At 38.8% G+C, this 19,160-nt stretch overlaps 3 protein-coding genes across 3 annotated transcripts; 1 reads left to right on the top strand and 2 right to left on the bottom strand.

Moving 5' to 3' along the window:
- Positions 1–712: 712 nt before the first annotated feature.
- On the bottom strand, positions 713–1,760 carry LOC111211455. The gene is made up of 2 exons (XM_022712550.1): positions 1,311–1,760; positions 713–1,126 (listed from the first exon to the last, which is right to left on the bottom strand). Exons 1-2 carry the CDS (start codon positions 1,758–1,760, stop codon positions 713–715), a joined length of 864 nt encoding a protein of 287 aa, XP_022568271.1.
- Positions 1,761–10,240: 8,480 nt separating this feature from the next.
- On the bottom strand, positions 10,241–11,101 carry LOC125587225 (uncharacterized protein At4g02000-like). The gene has a single exon (XM_048757431.1). It carries the CDS (start codon positions 11,099–11,101, stop codon positions 10,241–10,243), a length of 861 nt encoding a protein of 286 aa, XP_048613388.1.
- A 5,648-nt stretch (positions 11,102–16,749) lies between these two features.
- On the top strand, positions 16,750–17,183 carry LOC111211452. The gene has a single exon (XM_022712548.2). It carries the CDS (start codon positions 16,750–16,752, stop codon positions 16,984–16,986), a length of 237 nt encoding a protein of 78 aa, XP_022568269.1. The 3' UTR covers positions 16,987–17,183.
- The last annotated feature ends 1,977 nt before the right edge of the window (positions 17,184–19,160 follow it).

Below are 19,160 nucleotides of genomic sequence, written 5' to 3'. Positions count from 1 at the left end.
GGTGAGGAAATAGTTTGCACCAGAGGAAAAAAGGATACGATATGGTCCCCAAACATCACAATGAAGAAGATAAAAAGGTGTCTCAGCTTTATTAAAACTTTTAGGAAACATCTTTCGTGTTTGTTTAGCACGGAAAAAAATTTCACACTGACTAAAATCATGAGGATATAGTTTAAAACTATCAAAACCAGTAGTGTGGATAACACTTTGTAAGATGGGTGCCCAAGAGGACGATGCCACAGAACCGCTGAAGAATGCTTTGAAGATGATGCTGCATTAACCCGTGCTACTTTGACTCTCGTAAAATAATAAACCCCCTCACGCTCTTCACCTGCTCTAATCATAGTCCTCAAAAAACGGTCATGTAAAACATACAACGTATCAGTAAATATAGCGATGCATCCAGTTTGTTTTAATAATTTCGAAACCGAGATAAAAGTGCAGTCAAAATCTGGCACAAATAGGACATCATGAAGAGAATAATCTTTCCTGAGTTGCAAAGTCTTGTATTTGGTAGCATGAGATGCTTGTCCAGTCGCGAAAGTCACAGATAAGGGTGACATATTCGTGAGTTTAGAGAGAAGTGAAAGATCACCAGTCATGTGGTGAAAAGCTCATATATCAAGAATCACATCAGTTATATTTGTTTTACCCGACAAACGTTCCGAGGTTAGATTGGATTGTTGATTCTGAAGTAGTGTGATCAACGAGGCTATCTGGTCATTGCTGATGGAGGCCGTAGTATGAGAAGCTCATCCGCAACCACGTCCTGGAATTCCGCCTGAACGTCCTCCTCTTCCTCCACGAAAGCTTTCTGAATTCTGTCCCGGAGTTGTAGTAGTTGACCGTTGATATTGTTCTTGGTACCACTCTGGATACCCATGGACCAGAAAACACTCGGAGACTTCATGTCCTTTTCGTCCGCAATGAGTGCAGGAGCGATTAGGATCACGCGAGAGGTAGCTTGTGTTGTCCGTAGAAGTAGATTTGACCTTACTTGGTTCCATCTTTGCAGAGAATCCAAGAACATCGGAGCGTTGTTCTTTAGTTTTGGTAGCAATAAGATTTTGTTCTTCTCGAATAACTCGAGAATAAACAACGTTAAGATCGGGTAGAGGATCTTCATCTGTAATGCAGGACCGAAGAGACATGAAGCGAGAATCATCAAGTCTGAATAAGAACTTATGGACTTGAGCATCTTCAGGCTCTTTTTCTATTTCCGCAGCTGTAGCACAAGTGCACGGTCGTGTAGTCTTAAGATTCTATAGCTCTTCCCATAGTTTAGTAAGTTTCCCCTAGTATTCAAGTACCGATTGACCTTCTTGTTTGCTGTTGGTAATCTCGTCTCTAAGTTGATGTATGCGGGTACCGTTTTTGACGGAGAAGCGGAAGCATAGGGTTTCCCAAAGTTTGTGTGCTTCGGGAACAAACATGACAGTTGAACGAACTTTAGCATCTATTGAAGTTCGAATCCATACAACAATCATTGAGTTAGCAGCCGGCCAGCGAGAAAGATCTGGTTCCGTATCTGGTTTTGGTATTGTTCCATCTATGAAGCCGGTCTTTTGATTAGCTTGTAAAGAGTTACGGAGTTCCGTTGACCACTCCGGGTAGTTGTTGCTGTTGAGCAAAACAGTGGTAATCAGCACTACAAGAAATATCGGTATTGGTAGCACCCGAAAAACGCTACTATAGGGCTTTCGTAGCGTTTTTGTAAACGCTCTGACAGCCGCAGCTATAATAGACCCCTCCTCTATCATAGCGTATTTTCATGTGCTATTATAAGTAAATATATTATAGCTTTGATCATCAGCTATATGATAGTTTTTTCTAGCATATGATTTGTGCTATTATATAATTTTGTATAGCCTTTTTTTAGTGCTGTGAAATATTTTATAATGACAAAGATGTAATGTTATAATTGAAAATAAAATAATTATAATTAATTAATTAAAAATAACGTAATTTAGAATTAAATCAAAAATTAATTTGTAACCAAAAGATAAATTTTATTTATTAATTAAAATTAGATTACAAATAAATGTAAAACTAAACCAGAATTAAAAGATTAAATAAACCAAAACACATTAAACCAAAAACTAATTAGAACAGATTAAACTAAAACCTAATTGAACCTAAAACTAATCTACGCCGTCGTCATCTTCTACTCCGCCTTTCTATTCTTCTTCTTCTTCTTCTTCTTGCTCGGCTCCACCACCACCACCACCACTAAAGTGCCAGCTGCTTCATCATGTTATACGTTTCAGGAGTCGATCTTGAGCTCTTTCACTGACCTGGAAACAACAAGAAAAACACATTCTTTATCAAAACCAACAGCAAGCAGAAAAAGGGATACTCAATGGACATATATCTTAAAGAAACCAAAACCTGAGATGCAATTCCTTTATAATTCTCGACTCCTCGATCTCAGATTCGTTAGAAACACGACAAAGCATTCACTAGCACCAAAAAAAAACTTCAAAACCACATAAACTTTAAACACTAACAGAGAACAACAACAGGACTCTCACTTAATCGAACACCTCGGCAAATGTCATGACCACCACATTTGCTCACGAACGTCTTCTATGGTCATGACCACAAGCTCTGTCACGACCACCACCTTTACCAAGAACAAAAATATCAGATTCAGAGAGAGAGAGAAAGAGAGAGATAGAGAGTTACCCGTCGGATTCACGACCACCACCTCTTCTCATGACAACCACGTCAACGTCATCTCTCTGTCTTCAAGAAACGATTCAACATTGTTTTCTATGGAACCGCGGTTATCGTTTGCCGCCAAGGGAAAGATCTTCTATGCCGAATGTAGAGGAACAGAAAGGAGCCACGACTGCAGAGCAACAGAGAGGAGTCTAGACTGCGGAGGAGCAGAGAAGAGACTGAACCGGAGAAGAGACCAGCCTTACACCAGCGGAGAAGAAAGAGGAGATGAGTTAGATCTGGATTGTTTTTTTTTTGTCACAAGATCTGGATCGTTAGATCTGGAGAAAGAGGGGAAAAAGGAACAAAGAGATACGAATGAGATCTGGATCGTTAGATCAACTTCTATCAACGGTTCAGATTAAAATATTTAGCAATCCTCGTCTTCTTATTTTATTGGCTAGCAACAATTCACCTTTCTTATTATTTCTTTTCTACACGCCACAATCCACCCTTCTTGCTTATTTTTAAATATATATATGATCTTATTTTGACTTAAAAAACAAAATGATTTTTAATATTTGTATATAGAAACAATTGTTATATTTGGATTTATGATTATGATTTAATTTCAATAGGTTTTAGTTTAGTAATTATATTATTTGAAAAGATTACATTTATGACTTTGTATGTAGTGTGTAAGTTTGGAGTTTAGTATATTATATTTAGGGTGTAGATTTAAGATTTAGTGTTTGAGGGTTAAATTTAAAATTTGATATTAGATTTAAAAAATGATTAAATTTTGAGTCAAAGTTTAAGATTGAAGTATTGTACGTGGTTTGAAGTTATATAACTTTTATATTCCATAAATTAGACTTATATATAACTTTTACAAAGTTAAGGGTTTACTGTTTATGATTTAGGAGTTAGGTATAGTGTTTGGAGTTTAGAATTTAAGTTTTGAGATTAAGTTTTGAGAAAACTAAATTTTGAGTTTAAATTTATGATTTGAAGTTATAGTGTGAAAAGATAAGAATTTTGAATTCTATACCGAAACCCTAAAGCTAAACCCTAAATCATAAATTTAAACTTTAAACTCTTTTTTTGTATACGTAAAAAGTAGTTACAATAGTCATTTTCATAAAAATTATGGCAATTATGCAGTGTAGTTTTACGAATAGAGCAACACAGAAACAATGGTAATAAAATCAAAACCAAATCGACTAAAACCAACAAATATATATTTGACATGATTATAACGGTAGTTTGATAAATAATAAGCCACTAATACTTATTCCAAGCATACTCTTCATTGCCACCTCTCCTTAACATAATCTCAGCTTGTGTGTGTATATAGGAACCAACAGCTCTACACCATTCCTACTGAATCAAATACCTAGCAGCCTTTAAGATGGATTCATTCATCTGCAACAGACATGAAAAAACAGTCAGAGACTTAACCCAGAATCGATTTCGAAGTGTAAGTCCTATAATGAGACGACAAGAACCACAAATCAATTTTCGAAAACGAGACATCTCAAGCTCTGAACTTCCCCTACAACTAAAAGTTTTTAAAAGCCAAACCTTTGGTCACAATAGCCTTGCTTCTCGAGTTCAGCTGATACCATATCAATATATTATCTTGAGTATCAAACAAAATCAATTTATTAGAGCAGACTACAACTCTCTTCATCGCTTAAGTGTATCAACCCCCAAAAATGCATTCATCATGGTTCCAACTTCCACGCTCCCTCTCTGCTGTCGTAACAATCAAAGCACCGTACTTTAGTCAAGATAAAAACTTTAGTCAAGTGTTCTTCATGACCAAAACAGAGAAGAAACGGAGTAAATACATAAACTATAGGCAAGTAAAGACTTTAAATTGTAACATAGAGCATAAAGGTGAACAAGAACAGGGAAAAAACCAAACTCTAGCCAAGAACAGAGCAAAGACAAAGACTTTGGTGTTTCTAAGACTTGGAAAAGGATTAAATGACCGAACGGATGTGACGGCAGATCTGACGGTGAGGCGAGGAAGTGAGGAGTGACGGCCGAGAGGGGGAGGAGGATTGGACGGTATAAAGTTCGGCGAGTCCTGTGTAGCACAGTGATAAGTGATGGCGGAAGAGAGAGGTTACAGGAGGAGCAAGATGAAGAGTGTCACCCGAACCGGTGAACTTTCTCTCGGAAAGAGCAGATCCAGTGTTCCCTTATCCTTGATTTTCCTATCGTAACTTTCCAAAACCCAGAACGTGTAGTCCTCCTTGGCCTCTTCTTCGTGGATTCATACGAGAGAAGAAGTACCACACAAGATCATTCGATTCGATCTTCGATAACCCAAATCAGACAACACGATTGATTTCAAGGTGAATTGAGATTGAGAAACTTACCAGGCAGAAACGCTGGTTCGTAGCTATAGATGTTGATCTCGCTGATCGAATCGTCAAGGAGCCAACTATTACCCAGAATTTTGTTCTTCTGATAAAAGTTTATCAATTCCTCATCCATAGGACTAGACCTAAACCCCACGGGATAATTTTTCATTTACTTGGATGATGAGAGATCGTAAGCAAACAATGAAGAAGAAGAGGTTCTAGATTTTCAGTTTTGAATTCAAGGTGATTGTGCCATAAGAAATAAAGGGGATATTTGATAAAAAAAAAAATAATAAATAAAGAGATGTCTGGAGTGAGAATGGCGGAAAACCAAAAATTGGCCAAGTGTTTTGGCTCTTAAATTATTTTTTAGCTATTGCAGTGATTTTTGTTTTTTAGTGAAATTTTTTTGCAGCGCAATTTTAATGCTATAATAGAGTTACGATCCGATTTTGATACTTTTAATAGCAGTTGGTGAATTCGTGATACCGTGAATTGCTACCAATACCCATATTTTTTGTAGTGCAGAGCTCCTGGATTATCCGAGGGGTTGAGATAGTAAGGCGACGCAGCAATGATAGCTGGTGGTGTTGTCGGAATAGTAGTATTGGTCGATGATGAAGTATTATCATCGGTCATGTATGTGTTTAAGAAAATATTAGGCCAGAGTTTGTAAGAGCTTATCTCTGATACCATAAAATATGTTATGAAAGCGTATGTTTTTTTTTTGTCAGCAAACAAAGCAGACTCATGTAGACTCTGCGAACCACCCCGGTAGCTCTGCATCCATATGGACGACAAACGACGGTTGCTTTCTTGCACTGCGTGCGAGACTGTCCGCCTTTAAGTTCTGTGTCCGTGGTATATGAATGATCTCTGAGCTGTTAAAACTCCTCTTTAAAACTTTTATGTCTTCCAAATAGCTTGCAAAGGCTGGCCACTCTTCTGGTTCCGACACCATCTTCACCAATTGAGCACTATCCGTTGCAAAAGTAACCCATGCTTGTCTAAGATTCCTCATACATTTCATTGCCCATATAAGGGCCTCTATCTCTGAGTGTAGTGGCGACTGACTCGCTCTCGTGTTCCTTGCTCCCATTAGTCCATCATAGCCTTCCAGGGTACTATACCATCCTTGCCTTGAAAAGCTATCCTCATTTTTCCAAGATCCGTCTGTAAAACACCATCTACCTGGTATACTCGTTATTATCGAAGATACTTGAATTTGGGTGCGTTCCATGTCTTGAGTCTGAGAATTTTGTGCTTCCACCCAAAGTAACGATTCTGTTTCTGCCAGTTTGAGAGTATCTCTCGGGTCCATATCCAAATTGCTAAAAACTTTGTTGTTTCTACCTTTCCATATATACAAGAGAATCCAAGCAAAAGAAAAGACTATCGTCTGCAAATAATAAATGGGAAATTGGGGGGGGCAGGCCCTAGCAACCTTGAGACCCGTTAGCTGCTTATTTTGTTCTGCCTTTTTAATATTTGCGACCAATGCTTCCGTACACATAATAAACAGATAAGGGGATAGAGGGTCCCCCTGACGTAATCCCCTCTGTGGTATTATATGTCCTTTTGGTTGTCCATTCAATAAAACCTTATACTGAACCGAGGAAATGCATTCCATCATTAATTGGATCCAATGCTGGCCGAATCCCATCTTGGTTAGTAGTTCTTGGATAAAGATCCATTCAACTCTGTCATAAGCTTTGCTCATATCCGTTTTTATTGCCAAAAATTTGTCCTGACACGATTTATTAGTTCGCAAACCATGGAACATCTCCTGAGCTATAAGAATATTATCTGATATTAAACGTTCAAGCACAAAAGCCGATTGCGTCACCGAGATCAGTGATGGAAGACATACCTTTAATCTTTGACATAATACCTTAGATATAATCTTGTATCCTACATTACATAAGCTGATAGGTCTGAGTTCAGTCATCCTTGTGGGTCTCTCCTTTTTAGGAATCAGACAAATATTTGTAGTGTTTAACCTTGTGTCCAAATTTCCCGATGCCAAAAAACTATTGACCATTTCCAATAGATCATTTTTTATTATATGCCATGAGTGTTGAAAAAAGAGAGCCGTCATTCCATTCGGCCCAGGAGCTTTCTCCGGATGCATCATGAATAAAGCCTGTCGAACTTCCTCCTCAGTTGCCAACCGAACAAGCCCTTTGATTCATTTGTGGTGTACTTGAGGGTGTAATCTCATCTAAAAAACCATCAAAACCAGTAGGAGTTGTTGTCTGAAACAGATCTTCAAAATAATCCACTGCCACCTTTTCTACCCCCTGCTCCTCAATTATCCAGTTTCCATCAGAATCATATAGACCCACAATTCTATTACGAGCACGACGTTGTTTTGTTAGAGCATGATAAAATTTTGTATTGAGATCCCCAGAAGTGTGCCACATATTACGACTCTTCTGTTGCCAGTACTCTTCCTCATCCTTATAAGCTTTCTGTAACTTCCTTGAGACCTCTAGAATATCTTCTTGGGTTCTAGTATTATCTGTTTGGACTTCTTCAAGTGCTTTCTGGAGTTCTCCAATTTTCTCTTTCCCATAAGGTGGATTATTCTTCCGCCATGTAGAGATCTCATGACGGCAGTTTGTGATTTTTGAAACGAAATCCCCCGGATTCGCCTATGAGGATTCACCCCACCCTCTTGCAATCGAGTCCAATAAGCCTTCTTGTCCAATCCATCTCTTGTCAAACCGAAATTGTCCCCTCCGTCTTGTTATTTTATTGTCCAGAAAAGCCACCACCGGTCGATGATCGGACCCCACCATTCTCAAATATTCTGTGTAAGAGCATGGAAAAAGTGTATGTCAATCTTCGTTTGCTAAAGCTCGATCCAACCGGCACCGAACCATAATTTTTTTCTTTTTTCCTTGTTTCCTTCTTCTTTGCCAGGACATCTGATTTCCTCGGACCGGGAACTCCAAAAGTCCAGTATTCCTAATCATGTCATTAAACGGTACAAAAGATCCTGCACTTCGTATGGCCCCCCCATCTTTTTCATGATTCCCAGTTATCTCATTCAAATCTCCAATAATAAACCACGGCTCTGACCTTGCTAGGCCATACCTTGTTAACCGTTCCCAAACTTGATCCCGTAACTGTTGAACCGGCTCTCCATAAACAAAGGTCATATAAACTTTTTTTCCAAGGGCCAAAGTTTCAACATCAATCATACGATTACTAGTATATAGGATATCAACCTGGTATTCATTATTGTAAAACAACGCCAAACCTTCACTCGCACCAACCGGGTCCACTGTAACTAAATTGTCATAACCAAAATGAGACTGAAGACCCTGAAGGTAAACTAAATCTTGTTTTGTCTCAGAGAGAAACAAAAAATCCGGCCTATGTTTATTCCATATTTCCCGTAAATAACTAATTGTCCAGTGACTTCCCGCACCTCTACAATTCCAACTCAATACTATCATAAAAACCTTTTAGAAAAAAACTCCTTAGAGCTAGATTATCGGGTGTGAAGAAACCCTGGGTAACCAGACTGCACTCGACAGAAAACTGATATTTCATTATATACGAGTATATAATTTGTATCATGAACCAAACCGCCCCAATTAATATATATATATTGAAAATATTCTCCCCTCTCCCATGTATCCAGGTGCTCTCCACACCACTCCAATTAAGCTCTTGATCATCAAAGGTTTGTAACACCCGTGTAACCTCTGAAATCCTTCCCCAAAAAAATACATATAATTAACCTCCTTTTTCTATTAAACATGAGAAAGTACCAACTCTTATGTGTGCCTTGTGAGACGTATAAAACCTTCATAGACATATAATATTGTATCACCAAAACACTCCGTAAAAATAAAGCCTCACCCCTCCATATTTGTTGGACCTCCTGAGCCCAATTCCCTGATTCCCATAAATGAAAAAATTCCACAGAGGAGCACCATTGCATTCGTATAAAAAACCAATTATAATACCAAACCATGAACAAAAATAAGACCATCCTTCTTTCGTGTTGTCCAATCTCCACCAAATCAATTGCCTCCATATACACTTTTGATATCTGCGCTTTGTTTAATGGGACCAAACACAGTAGCTCCTCTAAATGAAATCCACCTTGCAAACATGGTGTCTGTTTCTTGAAAACCGTAAGAGTAAGAACACAAAAACCACAGTCACCTCCACACCAAAACCAAAAACCAAAGAGTCTCATTCTATTCCAATTCAATCCCTCGTAGGGGAAGCCAATAAAACACAGGGAACAAGTAGGACCAAACATTAAACCAAAAAAAACCCAAATCATATGCTCATAGAGCTTATTAAACTGAAAGACAAGTTGAAGATTAAAAATAGAGCACACCAACTGCTCGCATACCCGCTCCACTTCTTGTATCTTCATGTAACTTCTAAACTTTGGTTACATTAGGTTTGGGGTTTGAGGGACCCTTCTCCTCCTGTTGTTTTGCTCCTTCTCCATGACGAGGTGCAGTTTTACTGACCGTGCGCTTGCGGGTGGCAACGAGGGCTTGGACCATTCTTGCCTTAGTAGAACCCCCTGCAATAGCAGAAGACTTAAACAAACTCTTGCGCACCACCTTCTTCTTATCCGCTTCTCCAGGAATTTGTTCCTTCCCCTCAGCTACCTCAGGCTGTATAGCCTCCTCGTCAAGTTCATGCGATTCTTCTGGAATCTTATCATTGTTCCCTTCCACCGCCACATCCCCATCAGTTAGATTATTAAAACCATCATCACTATCCTCTTCATTTCCCACTACGTTAACACTTTCCTCATCTAATTCCATACCATCATCCTCACCATCAACAATGTCCTCTCCTAACAAATCATTCACCACATCTAATCCATTTTCTTCACTCTCAGGAATCAATGGTACCTTATTAACCTCCGCAAGGATGATAGCTGAGCTGTCCTGTTGCGGTAGCGGAAGTGAAGTCTCTAGAACAGTTCTCGAAGCGCTACCCTGGCCCTTCTGTGGAATCTCTCCCTCCTCCCGAGCCTCCTCTCCGACCCCCGCTCTTGGGCTTGATCCACGCTGCGCCCCCCTGATGCGGCCTTGTACGTTCCTCTGCAGTGTAACCTCGTGATCGATCGCTACGAGAGCTCCTGAAACGTGAACCATCCTCGTCTCCTCTGTAGCTTGTACGGTTTGAGCGATACCTAGAACTTCCTTTCTCTGGAACCTTTACCCAACCCATTTTGTCTCATGCTCCTCGTACATCTTCCCCTTACCCTTACCGAGATACTCGCGATATTCCCTTCCCTTGCCATGCTGTCCCCCATCTCCATTGATCACCACACCCTTGTAGCTCCTAGCACGATCTTCTTGTCTACTGATCGGTAGCTCGCGAACCTCCTTCTTCTTCTGAGGACTCTTCACAGTAAGCGGACAGTAGTCCACGCTGTGAGAGAGACTAAGACATGTCTCACAAAAACCAAACAGCTTTTCATAGTTCAATGAAATAAACGCTTCATCCCCTTCGTGAAACTCCCCTCCAATAAAGTCCACTGTTGTATCGAAGCTCAACTCCTTCCTAGTGTCAATTATCACCTTGATTCTGCCATAGTCAAGATCGACCTCCACAGTTTCTCCTAGCGCATCACCAATGCTCTGAAAAGTTGGAGCATCCCAGAACTCCAAAGGAACCCCCAAGATTTTGATCCAGAACGGAATTGCAGCTGGGAAATCCCGTGGCATTTTTGGCTGCCATCGGGCTAACGCAACCATCCAATAGTCAAAATGGAAAGGCTGAGACTTGAGAACTGTCTCAATATCTTCCTCCTCCACGAAATCGAACTGAAACTTTCCCAGCCCCAGATCAGTGCCCGCAACACGGTCCTCCACCTTCCATATCTTGGGAAGCATCACAATAAGAGCCTTCACGTCCTGCGCTTCCGGATTCATACATCTGCCAATGATGGTCTTATCATACTGTTTGATAAGCTCAGTGTTGTCAAAGTGGGGAACCGATATCTTCAACCTCTTCCTAGTACCCTCCGCATTCTTCAAATCACCAGATTTGCCCAAAAGCTGACTTTGAGACATCACAACCAGAAGACCCGAAACACCAAAAACTTCCAAATGAAAGCGTATGTTTATTGATTCAATACAATGAATATATATACAACATATGAAGTCATATGTTAACTAGATAATGTTATAATAGAGATAAAGTTAAATCATAGTAGGAATAAGGATCTTCATGTTTATCACTTTATTCTTTCCAAAAATACTTAAGAAGAATACTTAGTCAAGTAAAAGAGTTTAATTAAAAAAAAAAAAGGGAATTGTGAAAAGAAATAGATTACCTTTTTGTTTACACGGAAAATTTATTTTGATTATTTTTTCAAACTAAACAGATAAACCCTTTTTGCCTCCCCAAACAAATTACCTAATCAACACCAAAATAAACCAAAAAGTTGTTTTGAATGGAACAAAAAAAACATTAATTTCTGTATACAGATAAATAGTCTACACAAATCAAATAAATCTAAACCCAAACAAACAGTAGGATACCCACAAACCCGAATATACCTCCAAAGAATGATAATTGTTCAAAATCTTGATAATGGGAAAATCATTAATAGACACATTAACAGACATTAATAGACACAATAAGATTAAAAGATGACCATTAATTATTGGATTGAATAAATTAAGTTCATCAAAGAGTCTAACCTAAACAATTCTAAAGTTCCTCTTTGTCTCAAATTTGCCACATATCACGCGAAACCAATTAAGAAAACAAGTCAACGCGCGTGGGTTAACACCCGCTCACCAAAATAAAAAAGGAAAAATTCAACTTTGGACGAACTCGGATCCATGTCGGATTCTAAGCTTTCCTTATCCAACACGGCCAAGTTTCGTCGCGTCTTTATATAAACAAAACCAAACCAAACCTTTTTCTTCTTCCTCATCATAGAAATTAAAGTTGCACAAACACAAAATTATAAAAACTTCTGTTTTTATTAGATTTAGAAACTCTCTCAAAACTAAATATTTCAATGTGTTTCTCTTGATGGAACATCTCTCCATGAGAACTCTTTATATAGGAAGAAGCTACATTTTTTCCTAAGAGCGAAGCTACGTCTTTTCCTAATAATAATATGGAAACATTCCTAAGCTCGATATGTTTTCCTTTTTCCTTAACCCATCAAACTTCACTTTAATGAGTTAACTTGCTCCTCAAGTTAATTGGAATTATCCAACATTCTCCCCCTTAATTCCAACTTGAATCTTAGGTATGTTGATCTTCTTAACTCCGATGAACTTGCGCATTGCTTCGAACTTGATCCTTGCCAATGGCTTAGTGAGTATGTCTGCCTTCTGTTCCACTCCAGGTACGTGCTTCACTTCGATAAAGTCGAACTCCACACATTCCCGAATGAAATGGTACTTCGAGAGTATGTGTTTGCTTCTACCGTGAAACACCGGGTTCTTGGTGAGGGCTATCGCTGACTTGTTGTCAATCTTCAACACGACCTTCTTGTCTTCTTTGTTCATGATCTCGACCATCAACTCCTTTAACCAAATTGCTTGTTTTGCAGCTTCCGTAGCTGCCATGAACTCCGCCTCACATGAAGAGAGTGCCACTGTGGGTTGCTTGCACGATGTCCACATGATCGGCGATGTTCCTAGGTAGAACATAAACCCTGTAGTGCTTCTTCCATCATCAACGTCTATGTTATGGCTGCTGTCACTGTAACCTGTAATCTCCGTTATTCCATCCCGTTTGAAGAAGAGACCATACTCTGTAGTGCCCTTTATGTATCGTATTAGATGCTTCATTGCTTCTCCATGACTCTCTCTTGGACTCTGCATATATCTGCTTAATACACCAACCGAAAACGCCAAGTTCGGTCGTGTATGAAGAAGATACCTTAAGCATCCTATGATGCTTCGATACGATGTTGCATCAATCTCAGGCTCCTCCTTTGCCTTTGATACTTTCAAACTCGTGTGCATCGGAACATGAGTATAGTTACATGACTCCATCTTCGTCTTGACAAGTATACCTTGCGCGTATCCTTCTTGTTTGATGTGAATGCCATCAGCTCCTTGCGTTACTTCTATACCAAGATAGTATGTAAGCTTCCCGAGGTCTGACATCTCAAATCTTCTTGACATATCATCTTTGAATTGCTTGATAACGTTGAGTGAAGTCCCTGTTACAAACAAGTCATCAACGTATATAGCTATGATCAGAAGCTTCCCCTTCTGTTTCTTTTGATATACCGCAGGTTCCTTGGTGCACTTCGTGAACTCCATCTCCTTGAGAACACGATCGAGTTTGATGTTCCAAGCTCTCGGAGCTTGACGCAAACCGTATAGTGCTTTGCTAAGTTTGTACACATGATCCTCCTTTCCTTTCTCCACAAAGCCTTCTGGTTTAGTAACGTATACATTCTCATTTAAGTCTCCATTCAGGAACGCAGTTTTCACATCTAAGTGATGGATCTCCCATCCATTAGTTGCTGCTAACGCCAAGAGTAGTCGTATGGTTTCTATCCGAGCAACTGGTGCAAATACTTCGTCGAAGTCTATGCCTTGTTGTTGCACATAACCTTTTGCAACTAGCCTTGCTTTGTATTTGATCACCGTTCCATCTGCATTCCTCTTGATCTTATAGATCCACTTCAAACCTATCGGTTTCACACCTGCCGGCTTCTTGACGAGCTTCCAGGTTTTGTTTTTGATGATAGATTCGATCTCTGCCTTCATTGCATCGATCCAAGCTTGTATTACTGCATCTTCGATGTAACTTTCTGGTTCACCATCGATGGTGAGCAAGAGTCTGCCACTTTCAACTTCAGCGAGTAGGATGTAATCATCGAACCGCTTTGGTTTTCTGATGTTACGACCATATCTTGATGTTACATGCGGGTCTTGGTTTGCATCGTTGTTCTCTACTACTTGCTCTTGTTCATCTGCGTCTACAGCTTCTTCTTCTTCATTATTGTTTTGCTCTTCGTGGTGTTGGTGATCTTGATGCTCATCACCATCTCCTTCTTCTGTAACATCAATATGAGGAAGCTTGAATGATCCTGGTTCTTCGTCTACGTTTGTTGATAGTGTGGACCAATCCCAACTTTTCTTCTCGTCAAAGATTACATCTCTACTAACAACTATCTTCTTCGCGACCGGATCATAGAGTCTGTAAGCTTTTGAGCCGGGCTCTGTGCCTAGGTTGATCACCATCCTTGATCGATCATCCAGCTTCTTGAGATGAGGACTGTTGATTTTTGCAAAAGCTACACATCCAAAGACCCTTAGATGCTCAATGTTCGGTTTCTTAACATACAAGCTTTCGTATGGAGTCTTGTCTTCCAAAGCCTTTGTAGCAATGCAGTTTATGAGATACGTTGAATGACGTACTGCTTCTCCCCATAGCTGATTAGGTATCTTCATAGCTTTCATCAAACTTCTAGTCATCTCCATTAGTGTTCTATTTCTTCTCTCAACCACACCGTTTTGTTGCGGTGTATACGGTGCGGTGAGATGTCTAGTTACACCGTTTTCTTCACAAAAACGAATGAACTCAGAAGATGTGAACTCTTCTCCTCTATCGGTGCGAGAAGTCTTGAGTTGTAGCTTCGTTTGATTTTCCACGTACTCCTTGAACTTTTTGAACCGATCGAACGCTTCACTCTTCTCTCTTAGCAGCATCGTCCACATATATCTTGAGTAATCATCAATTAAGACAAATACATATCTATTGTTTGCTGGTGTTGATGGTGATATCGGACCGCACAAGTCACCATGTACCAACTCCAATGCGTGTGATGCTCGATACTTTGCTTTAGGCGGGAAAGACTTCCGAGTTTGCTTCCCAACTAAACAGGCGCTGCACACATCTTTCTCGTGTATCACCTGAGGCATCCCTACTACCATCTCTTTGTCTACCATATTCTTCATGACTCCAAAGTTCACATGTCCTAGCCGTGCATGCCACGTCCATGTAACATCAGTTTCTTGTATTTGAAGACACTTCGGATATTCAACCTCCATTGGCGTCTTGTACAATCGGTTTGGTTGCCTTGCGACTTGTACTAATAGCTTTCCACGGGGATCTTTCAGCATCAGTAAGTCTTCTTTCATATTAACCTCACAACCCATCTCGGTTGCTTGTCCAAGATTTATGATATTGTGTTTAAGACTTGGGATGTAGTAGATATCTTTGAGTGCTCTTCTCTCCCCTGTTTTTCCAATGAACGTGATCGAACCTTTCCCAACAATATCGACGTTTGATCCATCACCGAATTTGACTTTGCCTTTGATGCTCTCATCTAGGTTTGAGAAGAACTCTCTATTGCCTGTCATATGGTTACTTGCACTATTGTCAAGGTACCATATACTCGTATTTCCATCGCATTCACCAAACCTCTTAGGAAACACTCTCTCTTCGTTGAGGAATACTACTTCATGCATATATAATGCATCCGCTTCTTGTGTTTCCGTTAGGTTAGCTTCTTCTCTTGGTCGTGTAGGACAATGTGACACGAAGTGCCCCATCTTGTCGCATCGCCAACATCTAACCTTAGAGTAGTCCTTCTTGGTCTTGTCTGAAGCTTCTCCTCCTTTGTTATGACCATCAGAAACATTAGACCTTCCTTGTCCTCTTCCTCTTCCACCATAACCTCTACCTATGTCTCTTCCTCGCGAGTTGTTATGGCTTCCACTACCTTGCATATCATTCTTTCCAAACATGAGCTTCGATTGACCTTCATTTTGGGTTTCTTCTTTGATGCGTTATTCGAAAGCCTTCAATCTCCCAACAATGTCTTCGAATCCCGTTGAATTTAGATCCAACACTTGTTCTAACGAAGCTACGATGTGAATGAACTTCGTTCTTGGAAGTCCCTTCAGAAACTTTTTTACCAGCTTCGATGCTTCCATTATCTCTCCTAACGTGGCTGCTCTCGATGCTAAGCCTGAAAGTTTTCCTGCGTAGTCATCCACCGTGTCTGTGTCTGTCATCTTCAGTTTGTCGAACTCAGACATCAAAGTTTGTAACCTTGCTTCTCTCACGCGATCAGCACCTAGGTTACGGGATTTGATAGCTTCCCAAATCTTCTTCGATGTATCATGTTCTCCAATCTGAAGTATTAGCGCCTCCGGGACTGATTGAAAGATTAGAGCAATCGCCATATTGTTCTTCTTTGCATCGTTACTCCTTGGATCAATTGTATCCCAAACTTCGTATAAACGAAGCATCACTTTCATTCGCATCGACCATACGGTGTAGTTGGTCGATGTTAGCATCAGACATCGTATGTCCTTCTTCATCTCAAGACCTTTATCACGTGCTTGAGAATCGTCTCCCATGTTTTGATCGAAGTTACAACTCCTCTTGTAAACGACCTTCGAAACCTGGAGCTCTGATACCAATTAAAGTTGCACAAACACAAAGATTATAAGAACTTCTCTTCTTATTAGATTTAGAAACTCTCTCAAAACTAAACATTTCAATGTGTTTCTCTTGATGGAACATCTCTCCATGAGAACTCTTTATATAGGAAGAATCTACATCTTTTCCTAAGAGCGAAGCTACATCTTTTCCTAATAATAATATGGAAACATTCCTAAGCTCGATATGTTTTCCTTTTTACTTAACCCATCAAACTTCACTTTAATGAATTATCCAACAAAAAGTTCAAAAACCCAACAAAGACAAATCTCTCTCTTCTCTCCTGATGAATTCGATGTTCAGTGCCTTCGACGACATGTCCGCAGAGATTATGGGGAAGAAAGTCACCGCAGCGTCTTATGTCTGCAACCCCTCTCAAGCTGCTTCTTCCGGTGGTGGCGGTGGTCAAACTGTGTCTTTGCTGAAGAAAGACGAAAACGCTACCAGTTTGGCGAAGAAGCAACCGAGGTATGCTCTGGAGCTCGACGGGATTCATTGCTTCGAGACCATTGTTCGTTCTTGATTCCAACCAAGATTACACATCTTTTTTTTTGTTCTAATCCATCATGTAAATACACTTTCCGGAAAAAAAAAAGATTTAAATTCTTAATTAAAATCATCCTTTTGTGGTTGGTTCATCTGTTTTGCAGTTTATGTTTGCTTTGGTTTCTAATTCTTGAATATGTATATAAAGTAAATAAAAGTTTTTTTTTTCTCTAAGCGAGAATCGATGAATCCTCCATTATCAAGTTAAGGTTTGGGATTGATAGGCAAAAAAAATTGGGGGTTTTAGATGATCCATGTAATGTTTAGCATGAACATCATCATTATCATAACCTACACTAATCCTCATCCATGACAAGAAGCTGAAGCAATTTATAGTTTAGAAACTGGTGTGCCATATTGCTCTTCGCAGCATCATTGGTGTATTTCAAGCATCCTATCCACGGATTTGCAGATTCCGCTGCAGCTCCAGTCGAATGAAGCTGCACAAGGGCTCGCTGCCTGACCCATCCACTCACAATCCGCACTACACTCATCTCATTTAGACGTGATTCTTGAATCTCAGTTGCTTAGTTGATTTGTTATAGGCTGATTTTATCTTTTACCTAAGGGTGTTCCGCAGCAGAGGCTTCTTGGCCAAAGAGCTATTTATAGTTCAGAAACTGGTGTGCCATATTTCTCCTTCGCCTTCTCCGCAGGAGCATTCTATCCACAGATATGCAGATTCCGCTGCAGCTCCAGTCAATAAATGCTGCACAAGGTTCCCTGCTTGAACCTTCCACTCACAATTTGCGCATACAAATCATCTAAACTTGATTCTTGAATCTCGGTGGCTTAATTGATGTCTTATAGGCTGATTTTATCGTTAACCTAAGGGTGTTCCGCAGCAGAGGCTTCTACCATCGATGTGTTCAACATCCAGACCAATGAACAAAGATCCTAAGAGATATCTTCATTTGCATATTTGTGTAGTTGTTTCTTGAAGTAGACACTGAACTTCCAATACTCTGGCTCATGGTACTCGACTCCTCTGCACACCCGGGGAAAAAGAGTCAAAGATATGTGCAAAAGCATGAGCGTGTGACAGATTTTGCTGCTTACTTTTGAGCTAAGACAGGTCCAGACTTCATGCAACCAATGTACACACGTGGTTTTGATTTGTGGCGAGTCAATGTAGAATTCCTGAATGATAAATAAGCTTTAGTCAAAGGTTTTATGGAACAGTAGTTATGCGAACCAAATGGTCCGATCAAGATCACCGAATCTAACCAGAGAATTGGTTAAGAAGATAAAAGGCGTTTCCTAATTTTCTAGTGTCGCTTTCAATGTTTCCTTGAATGCAGGAGATTGATCTCCACATCTCCATTTATTTAGTTACTAATAAGAGTTAACTATTTTGATTTTTAAATATTAACTATATAGTTATTCTTTTGGACGCTGTATTCTGAACAACAACAAAATTCTGAATTGTATGTTTGTGTGAATACATATTTTCTTAGAAAAATCCATAAAATTATACATTTTTAAATAGATGTTTGATACAATTTTCCATTTCTTATATTACATATTAACTTATTATTTAATTTTTCTTATATTGTAAGACAATTCTCTCAAATAGATCTTTTTAAGTTTTTGTCACAAAAATAGTTTTCAATAAGGAAAATGACCAAAATAGCTCATTTTAATTTTAAATTTTTTAAAAATGGCTATCTTAGGAAATTTCTCTATATTGTATATTTATTTATTCTAATTTTTTTGCTTTTATATCAGATGGTAATATATTACAATAGATGTTTAATGTAATATTTCTATTTTTATATTTTATATTTGCTTATTATTTAGTTAACTATACACTTTTCTATTTAACTATACATTTTTCAGATAGATGTTTAATTTAGTTTTTTTCTATTTTTATATTGTATATTTACTTGTTTCTTATCTTTTTTGTATATTTATTTATTCTAAATTTCTTGCTATATCAGTTATAATAGTATGATATATATTTATTGTAATATTTTAATTTCTTATATATTATATTTACTTATTATTATTTTTCTTTTATTTTATATTTACTTATTATAATATGTAACATTTCTATTTCTTATATTGTATATTTACTTATTATTTATTTCTTCCTATATTGTATATATATTTACTTATAAAAAGATTTGTAAATAATAAAAATGTAAAACA

This window comes from Brassica napus, chromosome C5 (assembly GCF_020379485.1).
Source record: "Brassica napus cultivar Da-Ae chromosome C5, Da-Ae, whole genome shotgun sequence".
Classification (NCBI taxonomy): domain Eukaryota; kingdom Viridiplantae; phylum Streptophyta; class Magnoliopsida; order Brassicales; family Brassicaceae; genus Brassica; species Brassica napus.
Note: the sequence above shows the minus strand (reverse complement) of the source record. Positions and strands in the feature narration are given on the sequence as shown.